We start from the raw sequence: 17,724 nt of genomic DNA on the forward strand, positions 1-17,724 counted from the left end.
GGAAGGAAGGAAGAAAAGGAAGGAAGGAAGGAAGGAAGGAAGGAAGCCACTCGAGCCCTCTAGCCGGTTCTCCCATGGGCGTGAGTAGCATCTATGTCCTTGACACCACAGCGTGCGTATGGGTGACATCTATGTCCTTGTCACCAGAGCGTGTGCCACATTCGCTTTTGCATTCTTTCATTTCGCTGCACACATCTTGGCTCGCTCCACAGTCTTCACGGTGGAGATTCTGCGATGGTAGCAACTTCTACAGAGACGCGGGCGCCCAGCTGTGGCTCGGAGTTGGGCATGGCAGCTCCCTCTTCTTTTTTGCATGTTTACTTTGTGCTTTGTAGCTGTTTCCTTCATAAAATTTAAAAAATTCTGGGATAAATCCCCAGCCGTGCCCTTATTAGGACAGAAGCCTATGAAAGGCTTTATGGCCTTTGAAACCTATGACTATTAATAACGACAGCTAACTCATTTCATTTCCGATGTGCTGGGTGCTTTACGGGTGTTATCCCGTTCCCCTTCCTTACTCTGAGAGATTGAGCAGCTCGCCCAAGTCCCACGGGCAGCTCGTGGCAGACTGAAGGTTCAAACCCAGGCAGAGTGGCTCCAAACCCCGCTGCGTGCCCCTCGCCCAGACTACCGGGCTGATTTGCCAAAGGGCTATGCCGATCTGCATGACCACTGGCTACGTGTGTCATTTCTAAAACCACAACCTCACCAACAATGACCGCTAGTGTTTTTACTTTTTTCTGTTTTACTCCATCAAAACATGCAGTGCATTCGGCGTGACCTGCCCTCCCCCAAAGGGATCCGAGGGGGCTGCCTATCTATTTATTATGTGGCAAAATAAGGATAATAAAAGAACCAGGGCCCTGGAATAGAAGAGAGAGTAATCGTATCAGAAAACCAGGGTCATTTTTCTTTGAGCCTCCTGGAAACCAAAGGGAACTAATGAGCGCACATACTTCAAAACAAAACAAAACAAAAAAACGAGATCTCGGTGGTGGTTTTTAGCCTGACCAGCCTCCATGCCCTGAATGGGCCGGTATCTTGTCACTTCTCACCCACCTTCGAATACAGTGCGGCATTTTCCCAGAGCCAGCAAGGCCATTTTCCTAAGGGCCAGTGAGGAGGAACCTTCCTGACTGACCACAGCGACTGTAGGAGCAGTGGGCACGGAGTAAGGGACACCAGGGTGCCGGCCTGATCACTGGCCAGCAGCAGAGCCTCTTCCCTCTGCTCCTAAGTTTTCCTGAGCCAGGTTGGGTCAAGTCCCTTGGATGTGCGCTTGGGCCCTGCAGTCCCAGCACGTAAGCTCGAGTGGAGAAGGGGGCCGGTGAGTCAGCCCAGTACACAAATGAGGGCTGGATATGCCCACGAGCCACTGTCTCACGACACCCTCACCCCCACTGTACCTCCTTCCATTCTGGCAGTGACCAGGAGAGGCTTGTGGTTGGGGTTCTGTGCCCGCATTACAGATGTGAAAACAGGTGTGTGGACACGCTGCCTCTCCTGAGGCCACTCAGCAAGTTCATGTCTCTGAGACTCCGTGTTAGAGCCCTTGACTCCAAGGCCAGGGGTCTCTTCCCACCTCACACAGCCTCGTGAGCCGGGCATTGTGGCCACTCTGGTCTTGGGCCGTGGCAGTCCGCGTAAGCCCGTGGTACCAGCATCCCTCCTGTTACCCACAGGTTTTTTGGCACCAAGTGGATGATGTTCCTAGGCGTGGGCATCTACGCCCTCTTTGTCTCCACCAACTACTGGGAGCGCTACTACACGCTGGTGCCCTCAGCCGTGGCCCTGGGCATGGCCATCGTCCCTCTTTGGGCTTCCATGGGCAACTACATCACCAGGTGAGCTTGGAGGGCAGCAGGGCGGGAGACTGGAGGCTGGGCTGAACCTTTGCTGCATTGCCCATCTGGACTGTGGGGCCTTCGATCCGCCCCTCTTGCCCTCTGGGCCTCAGTTTCCCCACCCAAGAAATGCAGGGGCTGGTCAGCCCATTGCTCCGGGTGCAGGAAACAGAGGTGTCTGGCAGCAGTTGGGCTGGAGAGGGCCTTCTTTCCTGTGGTCCAGGATGGCGCAGAAGTACTACGAGTACACCCACTACAAGGAGAGGGACGAGCAGGGCCCCCAGCAGCGCCCACCGCGGGGCTCCCATGCGCCCTATCTCCTGGTCTTCCAAGCCATCTTCTATAGCTTCTTCCATGTGAGTGTCACATGTGGGGCCCTGGGCGGTGGGTGTTCCAGCCCGAGAACCCAAGCACTGGAGCCCATCCCAGCGTTTTGAGTCCCCCAGTCCCATCTCCCTGTCTCCTCCCTGTCCACAGTGCTGACCAAGAGGAAGTCCTCCTGCACTGGGTCCTCTCCCCCTACCACCAAGCTGCCCACAGAGGTGGGAGGGCTCCTGTCCCTCCAAGGCTGTGCCCAGACCCCTCCCAGGTCATGCCTGTGCCCCTCGCCCGGTTCCATGCCCCAAGCCTGGCCCAAGCTGCCCTCCTGCCCACAGCTGAGCTTCGCCTGTGCCCAGCTGCCCATGATCTACTTCCTGAACCACTACCTGTACGACCTGAACCACACGCTGTACCACGTGCAGAGCTGCGGTTAGTCCTCATGGGGGTAGGGTCCCCAGGTTCTGTTCACCTTCCCCATTGAGTTATCCAGCAGACACTGGGCTCCCCAGGGTAGAGAGGATGCTCTCCCTCACAGGGTTCAGGGCTGAGAGCCTGGCATCCCATGGCTCTGGTGGATGAGACACAGGGCCCCGTAGGAGTATGTGGTTAGAACCTGAACTGCCGGAGTGGGGGTGGGGTTGGGAAGGGGGATGCATCAGGGAACGCTGCCTGGAGGAGGTGCCATTTGGGATGAAGCTGCCTGTGGGGTATGTCTCAGGGCCAAGCATACCCTCAGCGTTCAGTCAGTGTAGGAGGAAGGTATGGAGGTGGGAGATGGACTGGCACCCCTTCCCTCCCTGAGCCTGGGGCAACATGCAGGAAGGGAGATGGGGGAAGGTGCTCCTTCCTTTGGGGTACGTTCAGCCCTAGTGGTTCTCATCTCTAAAGCGCTCCCCAAAGGAACCCTGCCTTTGTAGGCACTGTCCTTGCTGCTCCCTCTAACTCTCCCCTGCCACCTGCCGGCCTTGCTGCATTTCTTCGTGGCTGAGTTGACGGTGCCCTACTCCCACCGCCCCTTCTCAGGCACTAACAGCCAGGGCATCCTCGTTGGCTTCAACAAGACGGTTCTACGGACTACCGCGGAGCCGAACCTCATTGTGGGGAGAGTGTGCTCATGCCGTGGCCTTCCTGGCCATGCTGCTGCTGGGTGGGGGAGAGGGGAGGGCGGATCAGTCCCATGACCGGAGGGGGTGGGGGGGTGGGGAGGAAGGGGGTGCAGTCTAGGTACATGGCGGGCGGGCTGGGCAGGTGGCAGCCTGGAGGCGTAAGTCAGAGTCAAGAACCACGGCTGAGTCCTGGGGAGGCCTAGCTGATGCCTGTGCTTTGGGACCGAAATTGGAGGGGAACCAGGCCTGGTCTAGGGTGGAGCCGGAGACAGGGTCCAAGAGGATTGGCTGGGAGCGGAACCCGGGGCCAAGGGTCAGAAGGTGTGGCTCAAACCCGGGGGCGGTACTGGAGGCAGAACTAAGGCGTTGGGGGCAAGGCTAGGGCGTGGCCTTAGCCTGGAGGCGGAACCGGGAGGCGAGGCCGAGGTCTGTGGGTGGGTCTAGGGGCGGGGCCTGGGGCTGAGGGGCGGGGCCGAGGCCCGGGGGCGGGGCCGGAGGCTAGACAGTCAGGGGCTTGGCTGCCCGCGGGCTCACCGCGCGCGTCCGCAGGTGCTGGGCCTGTGCGGCGCCGCGTACCGGCCCACGGAGGAGATCGACCTGCGCAGCGTGGGCTGGGGCAACATCTTCCAGCTGCCCTTCAAGCACGTGCGCGACTTCCGCTTGCGGCACCTCGTACCCTTCTTCATCTACAGCGGCTTCGAGGTGCTCTTTGCCTGCACTGGTCTCGCCCTGGTAAGTACAGCCTGCGTGGAGTTGGCAGAAAAAAAAACACGGGAGGTCCAGTTCGATTTGAATTTTAGATAAACCACGAATAAGTTTTCAATATATCTCTAAGTATGTACGAGTCCGTCCCAATTATCCCTTTTCTTCCTTCCTTTATTTCCTTTGTCCCTACCTTGGACGAATTATTTTAACCTCTCTGAGCCTCAGTTTCCTCATCTGTGAAGTGAGTCTAGTGACCACGCTCACTCCCAGGGTGTTATACCGTTGAGTTGGGATAGCAACCCATAAAGTATTTGGTTCCATGCAGGGTGCGGCCTTGGTGTCTGGGGACAATGTCCAAGCATTTTCTCATTCTCTGTCCCACCCCCCTGGGACAAGAGCCTCGGAGGGAGGTGGCTCCAGGGTGGCCCATAGAGGGCACGGTGTAGCCTAAAGCGAAACCTCATGTCGGGAGAACCAGAACCTGGGCCATGTCGCCTCACATGCTCGCCTCTGTCCCCCCAGGGCTATGGCGTGTGCTCCGTGGGTCTGGAACGCCTGGCCCACCTCCTCGTGGCTTACAGCCTGGGCGCCGCGGCCGCCTCAGTCCTGGGCCTGCTGGGGCTATGGCTGCCACGCCAGGTGCCCCTGGTGTCCGGGGCCGGACTCCACCTGCTGCTCACTCTCGGCCTCTTTTTCTGGGCCCCCGCCCCTCGGGTCCTGCAGCACATCTGGATACTCTACGTGGCAGCCGTCCTCTGGGGTGTGGGCAGTGCCCTCAACAAGACTGGGCTCAGCAGTGAGTACAGCCATGGGTGCTGGGATAGCTGGGCAAGGGGCCTTGGGTCCACTTTGGGGCAGTTGGGGGCAGCATAAACATCCCAGGGACAGACAAGGGAGGTCTGTCGTGAGGTCCCGTGGACACGGTAGACATAGGCAGAGATCTCTGCGGATACTCCAGGGGTGGAAGGAAGTCCCATGGCCACTATAGGGACAGATGGGGAGGGCCGTGGACACCCTGGGGGCAGGTATGGGAGTTGCACGCCACGGGCCTCATGTGGGCACCCGTGGGTGGGCATGGCACCTTGTTGACCCTGGGGGTTCAGTGTGAGGTCTCGTGGTCCCATGGGGTAGGTATGGGGCTCTGTGGACACCCCGGAAGGATAGTGTAGAAAAACACTATACCTTGTTTTCATACCAGGGGACAGGGCCCATTTGGCATGGTTTTCATGACACTGGGAACTGATCCTGGGTCTGTGCCCTAGAGAGCATGGGAAGCGGCATGTGGCCCTGTCCATACCTAGGGTGTGGGTGCAGATACGGACTTTTTATAGAGAGGAGCTGGGAGCAGACAGGAAGCCCCAACTCGTCTGCGGCGTAGCAGAGTCCGGGCCCCAGGTCTGGGCTGCTGGGGTGCGGGCCCTAGGGAACAAGGCCCTGTTTGCAGAAAGGAGGGGGTGGGTCAGAGGTCAGCTGTGTGATGTCCTTTGCCCACAGCTGGGCATGCCGGTGACATGCAGTGGATACTCACGGATGCAGCCATTTGGGTCCTCCACATTGGCATCTGTTCTGATGGGCCAGTGTGTTAACAAATTTGAACACCACCCCGGGGTTGTGGTGTGGTGGAGGTCATGCCTGCGGCAGGCAGGACAGGGGCTGGCTCTGGTGACCCCTGCACCCACCATCAGAGAGAGTCAGGCATCTGTATCGGTCGGGATGGAGACCCACGTACTGGACAACATTCTTGTGGCTGTTTTGCTTAGGGGCAGCCAGCTCTGGGCAGCACCCAGCCCGGGTGCCTTAGGCACGTGATATGTCTGGACTTGGACGTGGTCCTGGCATCCCCTTCTGCCCAGCTCCATTTCCTGTCTCTTCCTTGTGGACCCTGGGGCTCCATGTCCCTCGCAGCAGCCCTGTGCGATACTGTCACACTGCAGGGCCTCAGGAAGGAGTGTTCATATGCTGAGTGGCAGGCGAGGGTATGATTTGCGAGGTGCTGTGTGGGCTTTGTCACATTAAAACCTCACAACAGAACATAAGTTAGGCCCCGGGGAGCTAACTTACCCCAAGTCACCCACAGAGCCAACATGTGAATCCACATCTCTGCAGCAACTCTCCACCTTACAGTCCTCAGAGTAGAAGCTGAGTCCCCCCCACTCCCTGTCCGATGCCCATTCTGCCCACCCCAGGGCAGGGTTTGGGGGGACATAAGTCCAAACCTCCCAACTTCAGGTTTGATTCGTAGAAGGTTGTTGCTGCAGCAAGTCGCCTCCCTGGGCTCTGGGCGAGGCACAGGCCTGGCGGGAGCCCTGGGGTCTAAGGGAAGACAGGATGTGACTGCACATAACGCTTTCCACTTTTGAGGCCACACATGACCCAGGGTGAGGCGCACCTGCATCCATCTCACCTGCTCCGTCCTCCGCTCAGCTCCCCAGGCAGTGCGATAAGCCGAGTCTCCACTAAGAGGCAGACGAGGACAGCTTTCTCCTGCTCCCAAGGCACAGAGCCTACCTAGGGGGATCACAATTGGAGATCAGGCACCCCGGGCCCTGGTTGACACGTCTCCCCTTCCTGCCCTGTCCTGCCTGCCCACAGCACTGCTGGGAATCCTGTACGAGGACAAAGAGAGGCAAGACTTCATCTTCACCATCTACCACTGGTGGCAGGCTGTGGCCATCTTTGCCGTGTACCTGGGCTCCAGCCTGCCCATGAAGGTGAGGCTGAGTGGGATGGGGAGAGGGCTTCTGGGGCATTAAGTAACCCCCACCACCTCCCATCCAGGCAACAGATACCTTCTGAGTGCCCACCCTGGCCTCACAAGCCCCTGAAGGGCACCACTCCCCAAGGGCTGGGCCCTGGGCCAAGCCCACAGGCTGGCCCCACATCCAGCCTTTGCTCACTGCCTGGCCTCTTGCGGGCAGGTTTTCCAGTGTCCGAAGGGGTTCACAGTTTGCTCTTTGCCTGCGGGTGTGTCTCAGCCACTTTGATGCCGGGGTCTGAGAGGGATGCCCAGGCTCTGTCCTGCTTCGTGGCCTGCAGGAAGCCGGGGTCCTCTGCTCAGCTTCCACCCAGCTGATGGGTCGGTTTAGCAGGTCTTGACCCACATTTTAAAAAAGGAAATAGAATAGAAAATAGGGAGTATGCATGGGAATATGTGTGTGGGTACTGAGTTACCACGTAGAATTCTTTCTGATTGTGGGTTACAGTCACAAACGTCCGAGAAGCATTACTTATGGTCCTTGGATGCAAGGGACAGAGTAACCTAAGCCCCAATAAAGGGGAGCCACCAGGCCTGTGTGCCGCACATATCAACATCTTCACGTCTGCCTGTGAGGGGTAGAGCTGGGATTTGAGCCTGGCCTGAAGGAGGGATCGGTGGCACGGGAAGTCCCGGGAGGAGAGGACGCAGAGGGACGATTCCGGGTGGCAGTAGAGCTATCTGGGCGAGGCGAGGGGCTGGGCAGGGGAGGCTGGGGGCGGCGGCTGGTGGGTCCCCAGCATCCCTCCCTGTGCGCCCAGGCTAAGCTGGCGGTGCTGCTGCTCACGCTGTTGGCGGCCACGATCTCGTACCTGTGCATGGAGCAGAAGCTGCGGCGCGGCGTGGTCCCGCGCCAGCCTCGCATCCCCCGGCCCCAGCACAAGGTGCGCGGCTACCGCTACCTGGAGGAGGACAACTCGGACGAGAGCGACGCGGAGGGCGAGCGAGGCGACGGCTGCGGGCGGGGGGAGGGTGCAGAGGAGGAGGCGCTGCCCGCGGGGCCTCGGCCTGGCCCCGAGCCAGCCGGCCTCTGCCGTCGGCCCTGCCCTTACGAGCAGGCGCAGGGAGGCGACGGGCCGGAGGAGCAGCAGTAAGGAGCTCAGCCTGCTCTCTGGCCTCGGTTTACCGCGTCTCGAGGCGGAGGAAGGCGGGGGAGAACTTCCCCTGATCCCTGCGCCATCTTCCGGAAGGACCTCCAAGTTTGGGAAACGACCCTCCCGGAGCCCAGGGCCACCTAGAGCTTGGGGTCCGCTCCTCACGCCCGCCCCTGCCGGGCCTGGGGTTCGTGAGAGCACAGCCGAACCCACTCTCGGAGAACCCCCTCCGCAGGCCCGCCGCCCCCTAGCTAGTGCCCCGGCCTCGGAGCAGGAACAAGATCCCCTTGCCGTAGCCCGTCACCCCCGTCCTGCCCCAGCTCTCAGCTACAGGCCTGGGCCGAGTGTGTCGCGGCTTTGCACGTCCTATTCCCATGGCCCACCACGAGGCACGACTTTTTATAGAAAATGAACAATAAAGAGATTTTATACTGTCGTGACTGGGAAGTCTCAGGCCCTGGAGGTCAGGAGAGGGCCCGCGGTCGTGTCTGGCCGACCCGGCCTCCGGGGCACTGTCGCCAGAGGCCCTGACTTAACACTGGTGGGGGTGGGTCCCCTAAGCCCCGCCCACCAGGCTGTTCTCCTCCCGAAAACTCCGCCCCTCCCTTAACTCGCCAGCTTTTGCCAGTCCCAACCCAACCGCCCGAGAGAAAGGAGCTCCTCTGCTGAACTGTAGGGACCACAGCGGAGACTGTGACGAGCTGCCCGCCCCTTGTGGGTCTAGAGGATAGGACAGATTCCATAGACCTGGCTCCAGCCGCCCCCGGCCCGTAGTCTTCAAAGCATCCCCAGCCTCCTAACCACCCCCATCCTTTTTCTATCTATTGAGGCATTTCTGCCCACAGCACCCCGGGAGACTCCTCGAGGTGCGGGGCCCACTTCTGCGTCCTGTCAGGGCCACCCTGTCCCCAGTATGGGCCAGGGAAATGGTTGTCTCAATGCAGGTAAACTTGGCCACTGGCCTCTCCCGGCTTCAGGCTCAACGCCCATGAGAGACACAGACCCCCTAGCCTGGCGTGTCCCTTTCACCACCCTGCCCCTTATGGGAAAGGGGACTGAGACTCCATTGCGAAGGCTTTGAACACCTGGATGAGGGCAATCAAGGGGGCCACAGGAGGGTCATGGAGCCCCCAACTGCACCCCAACAGTTCCTCTTTTGGGGCCTTCCCACTCCTCCCCCTCCACACCCCCTCCGCCGCTGGCTGAAGGCCAGACCCTTGTCCACACCCACTCCAGCATGAGGTCTCCCGGGTTCTCCCACACATAACGGGTGACTCCCCCTCCTTCCGCCCCAACAGCCTTCACTTGAGTTGTGTTCTAGCAGCCTCTAGGGGGCGCTGAAGCCGGGCTCTGTGACCTCGGGGTGGGGGGGGAGGGATCTACCGTCTGAGCCACAGGTTCCTTCTCTGAAGTCTATCTCCGTTAAAGAAATGGCGGGAGTGAATCCCCCTCAGCGCCGTGGTTCCGAAGTCCCCAGGCCCTGCCGGAAACTCGCAAGGCGCAGAGGATATTTTAAATTTCCTAAATTTTAGAGGGAAGCAGCGATACCGTACATTTCTGAGCAAATGAAAAAGTCCAGGTGGTTCACAGTTTCATCATTAGATCACTCCACATTTATTTTTGTGTCATTGAGAAGCCTGATTTCCTGTAGTTCTGAGGATACAAAGTGAAAAACCATCATAGAACAGAAAATGAGGCTGGGGGCGTCCAGCCCAATGATGAGGTTTGAGAAGCTGACCAGGGCACACGGCTGATCAGTAAGTACTGGTGTGTATTAAAGAATGAAAAGTAACATTTTTTATTTCTATTGATGTGATTTATTTCCTAAATGAGTGCTAAATTATTAGAACATAAATGTTAAGTTATTTGGACCTACAGTAATCATAAATAGAACTGTTGGATATTTCTTTTGGCTTAGGGGAACCATGAAAACAGAGACACCGAGGGTGCCGGGAGCCAAGAAAGTTTGGGAACTCAGAGTAAGCTGTCAGTGAACATCAGCTATTAAAGTTATAGGCCTACAGTGAGTTCCTCGCTGGTTCCCGTGGTTCCCCCTTGCCTAGGTGACTGGCTGTGTTTTTTCTGGGCCCAGTTCTACAGAAAATGATTAAAGCTATAGTCTGTGACGCCTATGAATGGATCCCCTTTCCCCATAAGTCTGCGGCAAACCCACTTAAGCCAGTTACTAAGTTGTCTTTTGCAGATTTCGGGGGTCCTGCAGTCACGGGGGGCAGTGAGAGCTACAGCTATAATGAGAGCCACCGGTCACCTCTCCCCAGCCTGCCCACCAGGTGGCCTATACACTCAGGCAGGTGAAGAGCCAAAAGCTGTCAGCCTCACACGCAAACTTTCTCAGTGAAACGCAGGCCCAGAAAGGATCACGTGGTATGACCTGTAGGTGGGTGAGGCACAGTGCTGCCCTCGGCCCACGGTGTCTGGCATGGGAAGGAAAATTCTCTGGTGGCAGATGTGGCAAGATCCTCCTGGAGGATTCTCGCTCACCTCCAGTTTGGGTTGGGCAACCAGACACAAAAAGCCTCTCTGAATCCAGGACATGGTAATTTGGAAGAATGGGTTTCTGGGAATGTGGAGCAGGGGTGGAGAGGGGGTGGGAACAGATCTGCATTCCATCACAGCTCCAAGCCATTTCTAACATCTTTGATGCCGGACAAAGAATAGTGTTGAACAGGTGCGAGGGTGGCCCAGGCAAGTGGAGCAGCCACCTGGGGCAGAGAGCGTGGCTTCTGATCATGTTTCTCCATCCCTGTCAGAAGACTTTACATGCTCCCTCCCTGCTCCTGGCAGACGGATGAGACCCACAGACTCAACGCTCTCTCTGGCTGTCCGTCACTTTCTCACCCTACTGGAGCTAGCTGAGAGTGGCCTTGCACACAGCCTGCCCGATCTCTCAGCCCAATAACCTGAGAAAAGATTAATTCTGCCAGCAACCAGGTCCCCGAAGCCAACGCTTTGATCGCAGCCTTAGATAATGGAGGCACTCAGGCACCAAGGGACATGGCATAAAATTGATTTATCACATTTTAACAGCAAAAACAGCAAAAGGATTCCCCAAGGAGAAAGGTACCGGTTGGGGCTAGAATGGAGCACGAGTGAATAGGAAGCCTGCCTCTGGTCTTCGTCGTAGTTAAGGGGTGGGGCCAAAGTGGAGTGCAGCCAAAGTGGGTGCATGGGCAAGTTGGAGGTTGCTGGGTTCGACATTTCTGCTGGCACCGAGAGACTGACACATGCTACCAAATGTCTAAATCTGGAAAACATTATGCCAAGTGAGAGAAGCCAGACACAAAAGCTACATAATTGTGTGCTTCCACGTATATGAAATATCCCAAATAGGCAAATCCGTAGAGACGGAAAGTAGATTCGTGGTTGCCAGTGGCTGGGGGGTGGGGTGGGGGGAGCAGGGGAAGAAAAGCGACAGCTAATGGGTGCGAGGTTTCTTTTCGGGGTGATAAAAACATCCTAAAATTAGAATGTAGTGATGGTTGCACAAGTCTATAAATATACTAAAAGCCACTGAATTCTACATATTGCAAGGATGAATTTTAGGGTATATGCAATATATCAAAAAAGTTGGTATTAAAAGAAAGAAATGAGTCTGGTATACCATTCAACGACAATTGAAAATTTGGGGATAATTGTAGGGCTATGGGGTGGGGGAAATGCCCTCAATTAAAGTTTCGAGAAGGTCAGCAGAGTAGGCAGTAATTGGAGAGGGTAGGGCCTCTTCAGCCCATGGTAAACCCAACAATTTGATTGAGGGCATGGGCTGAAGTTTTAGTTAAGAATATACATATTTTTGGATGCATTTGGAGTATAAGAGAAAAAGGGGGAGGAGTAGCCAAGACGTAAAGTTCTGTTCTTGGAGAGACTCGAGGAGGAGTGTGATTTTTTTTAGAGGGATCTAAAGGAGAGGAGAGCATAAAGGGGGAAGGTGACATGGGAGTCACCCCTGGAATTAAGTTCATTCATTGACATTGACCTGGCCGTTCAGAGTGCTGTCACCATCAGGAATGAGCCAGGCATCTAGGCAGAGTTTACCAGGGTGCTCCAATGAGTAGTTTCATTGGAATTCAAAATATAATAATTTTGAGCCAAATGTACAACTTTTAGGTATAGAGTCACATTAGTCAGGGGGGCAGGAAGGTGGATGGATTTGAGAGATCAAAGCCAACCATACTACCTAGATCCGACTGTGGGTATAAGGAGCCCAGGGCGCCAGCGTTTTATTTTGCTACCATTTCCACCTGCTAATAAAATTAACATCTAGAATCGAGAAGGTAGGAGGCCTCAGAAGGATATAATCTGTCATTGCAGAGGCCTTTTATTATAAAGTGTGACTCCCTTTTATTTATTTTTTAGTTAAATTTATTGGGATAACACTGGTTAATAACATATAAATTTCAGGCATACAACTTTACGACAACATCTGTATACTCTATTGTGGGCTCACCACCTGAGTCCAGTCTCCTTCTGTCTCCATGTACTTGACCCCTTTTTACCTTCTCCGTCCTCCCCCACCCCCTTCCCTTCTGGTAATGCCCATATTGTTGTCTGTAGGACTTTTGTTAAAATTTAAAAGGCGTTCAGTTGAAGGATTTCAATAGATTACATATTGTTGGAATTCAGTGATTATCTTAGATTCTGGGACCCCTGCAGAATATTGAATCAGTCAAACGGTGCTGGATGGCAACAGGGCTGATAGGCGTCCCACTGAGTATTTCAGACCAAAGTGGGACCCCGCAATGGGTGGCCGAGTTCTTGACTCAAGCCACACTCACGGTGCAGCCAGAAGGCTGAGCGAAGGCATTTCTGTCAGTGCCACGGGTGTAAATACCTGAACCTGGAAGGCCTCGACTTAAAAAAGACAGCGACTGATTTGGGGACCTTGTGTACTATCTGCCCGGCCAGGAGGACTTGAGAGCACCTTCTAGTGGAAGGCATTTTAGGAGGCCAATTTCAATTCTTAACTGTCCTACGAGACATGGTCATCGGGGTTCTCAATCATGCGTTTCATGTTTGGTAAATTTTGCAGCTTAGCTGGATCTACATCGGGATGCAGTAAGGATCGAATCCTCCTGGGAGTTCTAATTAGAGGATCGTGTTCAGTGGCACCCCTTTCGGCTTTGATCTGGCCTCTGTCCCTTACAGCAGTGGTCCCCAAACTTTTTGGCACCAGAAGCTGGTGCTCCTATGAGAATCTAATGCCTGATGATCTGAGGTGGAGCTGAGGCGGTGATGCTGGTGCTGGGGAGCGGCTCCCCTCCTCCTGTGCAGCCCGGTTCCTAACAGGCCACAGCCTGGTACCTGGGACCCCTGCTTTACAGGGTGAGTGCCAATGTGAATATTTTCCTGAGTGTCATGTTCAATAGATGAGCCTTTCGGGTTTTGTGAGAAGGTAAGATCTTAGGATAGCTGAAGTTGGAGAATTTGGCTCAAAGCAAAACATGAATCATTTTGTGTTGTGTGTTAGGGCAGGGGTCCCCAAGCCCTGGGCCGTGGCCTGTTAGGAACCAGGCCGCGCAGCAGGAGGTGAACAGCTGGTGGGCGAGCGAAATTTCGTCTATATTTGCAGCCGCCCCCTGAGAGCCAGCATCACCGCCTCAGCTCCGCCTCAGATCATCAGGCGTTAGATTCTCATAGGAGCACCAGTTCCTGGTGCCACAAAGGTTGGGGACTGCTGAGCTACAGTGCTGTGAGGCCATCCATTTTGTAGTTCTGTTTTTATCTATTTATTTATTTGTTTGTTTGTTTGACACGGCAACCCTTGGTTGACTTCAGAGATTGCAAGGACCTTGTCAGTTTACAATCCCTTATTATTTTATTTATTTTTTACACCTACAGCACCTGGTCTTCCTAGGTGGTTTCCCATCCAAGTACTAACCAGGCCCGACCCTGCTCAGCTTCCGAGATCAGACGGGATCAGGCTTGTTCGGGGTGGTATGGCCGTAGACCTTTAGTTCTATTTTTAGAAACGGCACAGCTCAGGAGTCAGCAGAAGTGTGGATGAGGCGCGGGCTTGGTCAGGCTCCATCTGGTGCTGATAGTAGCCTGCACTTCAGCCTTCTGGGCTGGCCCTTGGGTCTCACGCTCCAAAAGGCCCCTGGGGGGCACAACCCCATGGGCTCTATCACTCAAGCTTCAAAATGCACGAGACTCCTTTTCCATTCATTCACTTGTTCCTGGGGGCCCCAAAGGGGTTAAGGGGTCTGGGAGGAGGGTGGCTTCCCTCAGCATCATAGTCTGGCTAGAGACAGAGGATGCAGGGCATGGGGGGTGACGGGGCACTACTTCTGCCTGATGACCCAAGTCTGGCTTTATCCTGAAGATGCCATCTTTACTGTAGCAAGGAGGTATCTGTGGCCAAGCTGCACCTGTAGGGTCCTACCTCCGTGACCCAAAACATAATGGGCAACTGTCCGAAGGGCCATCAGATCAGAACCAGCAAGCTCAGTCTCTAGCGAGGCCCGCATACAGCCAGCAGTGGTCTAGGGGAGTGTGCCTGGGAGCTGGGGCAGGCAGGCATTCACACCAGAAACCCGTGGGTCTTGGTGGCCGTCCTGAGTCATTCAGAGGCGCTAAGAGGTATAAGCACAAGGGTGGCTAAGGTCTCATCTGGAAACAGGTGCCTTGGGGCATCAGAGGGGTGCTCGTTATACTGTTAATGGTGCAGCAGGTCACGCCCATACACGACAGGGTTAGCCAAGGTCAAGGCCTGACTGATTTGGCTGGTGAAGACACAATGAGTCACTTTTAGATTTAAGGTTTGTTACTTACATAGACAGTAAAAAGGAGAATAAGTCAAAGGTGCCAGCTCCCTGAGATCCTTGTCCCATACATCAAAAAGGACGATCTTGAAATGAAAGGGGCCAGGGGACGGCAAGGCAAGTTGTGGGACATCTCATGGCCAAGGAGCCCATTCAGTGTCCCGGGGCGCCTAGGAGCCTTGGGGCTTGTGCTAAGGAGGGCTCCATTTATACTGAGCAAACTTATGAGAAATTATATAAACAGGTTTTAACGAAATTTGTGAATCAATATGTCACTTCAAAAACCTGAAGAGGCCCAAGAAATATTAGTAGAAAACGCTTTAGCAAGCATTTGGATGTCTAATGTGGAAAGTGCCATCAGTGAAATGTCACACCTGGGTTCTAGGGGACAATGGCATACAACTGACAGGTTACATGCCAAGGCTGGACTTCTCAGGGGTCCTGGGGAGCCGAGCACAGGTGTTCGAAGATGAATACGAATCGCAGGTGGAGGGTCTGGCCACTCCCAGCGTAGCGTCTGGCTTCGGTGGGCTAAGCTTACGGCAGAGGCTTGGTAAAATCCAGTAGAACCACCATAAAGTGGCATAGCCCGGAGTGCGAGTGTGCCGGTGATGTGTCACCGCCCAAGCCCGCTGTCTGTAGGGTGGGCCCAGTCAGCAAGCTGAGGGACAGAAGGTCCGCAGCTCGCGGTCACTGTCTGGCCACCCTGCTCACAGCACCAGCTGTTTCTCTTCGAGTGTCTGGCACCCCCTGCCCAGGGGTTGACGGCTGTTGGGCTGAAGGACCCAATGACACCATGGACTTGAAATAAAACGGACGTAATGAGCAGAAAAAGTGTTCCCCAAAGAGGAGGCTCGGTTTGGGTCTGGAGCAAATCAGGGCAAGGGAGGGGGCAGGTGGCTGCAGTGTTTCATCGTGCTTTGGGGGTACAGCCTGGGTGGGGTGCCCGCGGGCAGGCTGAGGCTTCCACGTTTGGACAGAAGGCACCCGGATGTGGGGCAAAGGGGAGGGAGGGGTACTCGAAAGCTGCTAGTGGTCAAAACAATAAAAATGAGTCTCCCTATTACACCTGGGCTAGCTGCTGTCAGTGGTTCTGTTCAGTCAGGGAAGGGGGTGTGGGAGGCACTGAAGGGCCACTGATCCGTAGCAATTCCAAACTCAAGGCCGGCACCTTGACTGCAGCCTGTGGGAGACCCTGACCCTGAGACAGAGCTTTCTGCGGCCACATAATTGAAGCTAGAATTACCACATGATCCAGTAAGTCCACTCTGGGTATGCGCCCCAAAAGAATTGAAAGCAGGTCTCGAAGAGATATCTGTGTACCACGTTCATAGCGGCGTTGTTCACACGAGTTAAAATGTGGAAACAATCCAAGTGCCATTGACCCACGGATGGATAAGCCAAACGTGGTCTGTCCACGCTGTGGAATAGCATTCAGCCTTAAAAAGGAGGGCCATTCTGACGTATGCTACAGCATGGAGGAACCTGGAGGACTGTATGCTCAGTGAGGTCGATCAGTCACAAAGGGACAAATACCATATGCTCTCACTTATATGCGGTCCTTGGAGGAGAAAGTAAAGTGGTGGCTGCCAAGGTCGGAGGGAGTGGGAAATAGAGACAGAGTTGAACTCTCAGAAGAGGATAAAAGTTATGGAGCAGATGGTAGTGATCGTTGCACGACATTAAAAATGTACTTAATGCCACCGAACTGTAGGCTGAAAAATGGTTAAGGTGGTAAAATTGTGTTTGATATAGTCATTTTATGTTTACGCATTTTATCATAATTTTAAAAATGGGGGGGGAGGGGCGGTCAGAGCCTGTTTTTTAATACTCCAGACAGGAAAAACGAGGCTGTAATTAGGAAAAGGCTTCTGAGCACTGTCAGGAAAAAGTTGCGATCTAGGGACAAAGACAAGATCGCGACCGTTTTGCCAAGCAGTTCGGCCTCCCGCAAGCTTAGGGTTATCGTCCCTCAGTGCTCTCAGCTGGAGCCCGAGATGGCAAAGGGCTCATCTCAGAAGGCTCGATGGATGTACCTTTCAGCTACTGGACCGAACCTCAGTGACGTTCACAGAATTTCCACCACGTCTTTGAGATAATTTTCCAGCTGGGACCGAAAAGTCACAGACGATATAAAGCAGAGAGGCCTTTGGACCCCCAGAATTCTACCATCAGGAAGCAGGCTGAGAAAACCACTCGGTGGCAAACACGTTCACCCATGATTGAAATGAGAAGAATGACTCAGAGGGCCAAGACCCAGAGAGCAGAGCCAAGAGCCGTGGAGACTTTGGAACTTGATCAAAGAACTGCCAACACTTTCCTGGCTGGATTTCAGAATTGCTTTGGACCAGCCCGGCGCTGTTGTGCCTCTCAGGGCTGTAGCAAGGTATCTCACATGGAGACCATAAGACCGTAGTCAAAGCATCAGCCAGAATTCCAGTGTGAACGTCGAAAATGGCAAACTTCACTAAAATAACGTCGGGAGGGAGGCCAGAAATCAGAGCTCTGGCGCAGGACCGCTGCATGTCAATTACAGGAAGACTCCTCAATTACAGGACCCAACAGAAGACTCCTCTGGAGGAAGGAATCAGGCCTGGTGACCTCAGTTACAGGTCCCAAGGGGGAAATATGTACATCGCGCCTCCTACTAGTGATGCGCCGCCCCAGCAGCGTAGCTCAGACATGCTCGCGAACTCTTGCCTTTCTCCAAGGGACTGCCATTCAGAACAAACCTCCCAATGGCCTCCTTTTTCTCCGTAAAATAATAAACTCTCCTCTCCTTCGGTCATTGGACTTGTCTACGGCTTCTGCTATAGCTTACTTGTCCCGAATTGCAATTTTTTGCTGTTCCCAAATAAACTCTTTTTTTTTTTTTTTTTTTTTGCTGGTAAAATAATGAACCGTTTTATTTTTAAGGTCAGCACTAGCCATCTCAGGCCTCAGATGGGCAAGGATCCACTTCCAACATCCCTTCCCTGTACGTGGCAGGATGCAGCTCCTTGAAGTCTATTGAGCTGCGGGCCCCGTTCCTGACTGGCTGGTGTCCTGAGGCCACCTTCATGTCCTGCCATGTGGGCCTTTTGCCCGGGCAGCTCACACGCAACTCGGCAGCTGGCT

General features: G+C 54.7%; 1 protein-coding gene and 1 pseudogene across 1 annotated transcript in view; one reads left to right on the forward strand and one right to left on the reverse strand.

The window, feature by feature from the left end:
* Window positions 1–8,265, forward strand: part of UNC93B1 (unc-93B1 regulator of TLR signaling) — a 10,449-nt gene extending 2,184 nt beyond the window's left edge. The window contains 9 exon segments of the mRNA XM_039840654.1: window positions 1,683–1,844; window positions 2,068–2,200; window positions 2,501–2,594; window positions 3,189–3,240; window positions 3,242–3,307; window positions 3,820–4,003; window positions 4,499–4,772; window positions 6,569–6,687; window positions 7,493–8,265. Coding sequence (XP_039696588.1) covers window positions 1,683–1,844; window positions 2,068–2,200; window positions 2,501–2,594; window positions 3,189–3,240; window positions 3,242–3,307; window positions 3,820–4,003; window positions 4,499–4,772; window positions 6,569–6,687; window positions 7,493–7,825 — 1,417 coding nt within the window. The 3' untranslated portion in view covers window positions 7,826–8,265.
* Window positions 8,266–13,675: 5,410 nt separating this feature from the next.
* On the reverse strand, window positions 13,676–13,794 carry LOC120584887 (uncharacterized; annotated as a pseudogene).
* Between the last annotated feature and the right edge of the window lie 3,930 nt (window positions 13,795–17,724).

Source organism: Pteropus medius, unplaced genomic scaffold (genome assembly GCF_902729225.1).
Source record: "Pteropus medius unplaced genomic scaffold, Ma_sr-lr_union100, whole genome shotgun sequence".
In the NCBI taxonomy this organism is placed as follows: domain Eukaryota; kingdom Metazoa; phylum Chordata; class Mammalia; order Chiroptera; family Pteropodidae; genus Pteropus; species Pteropus medius.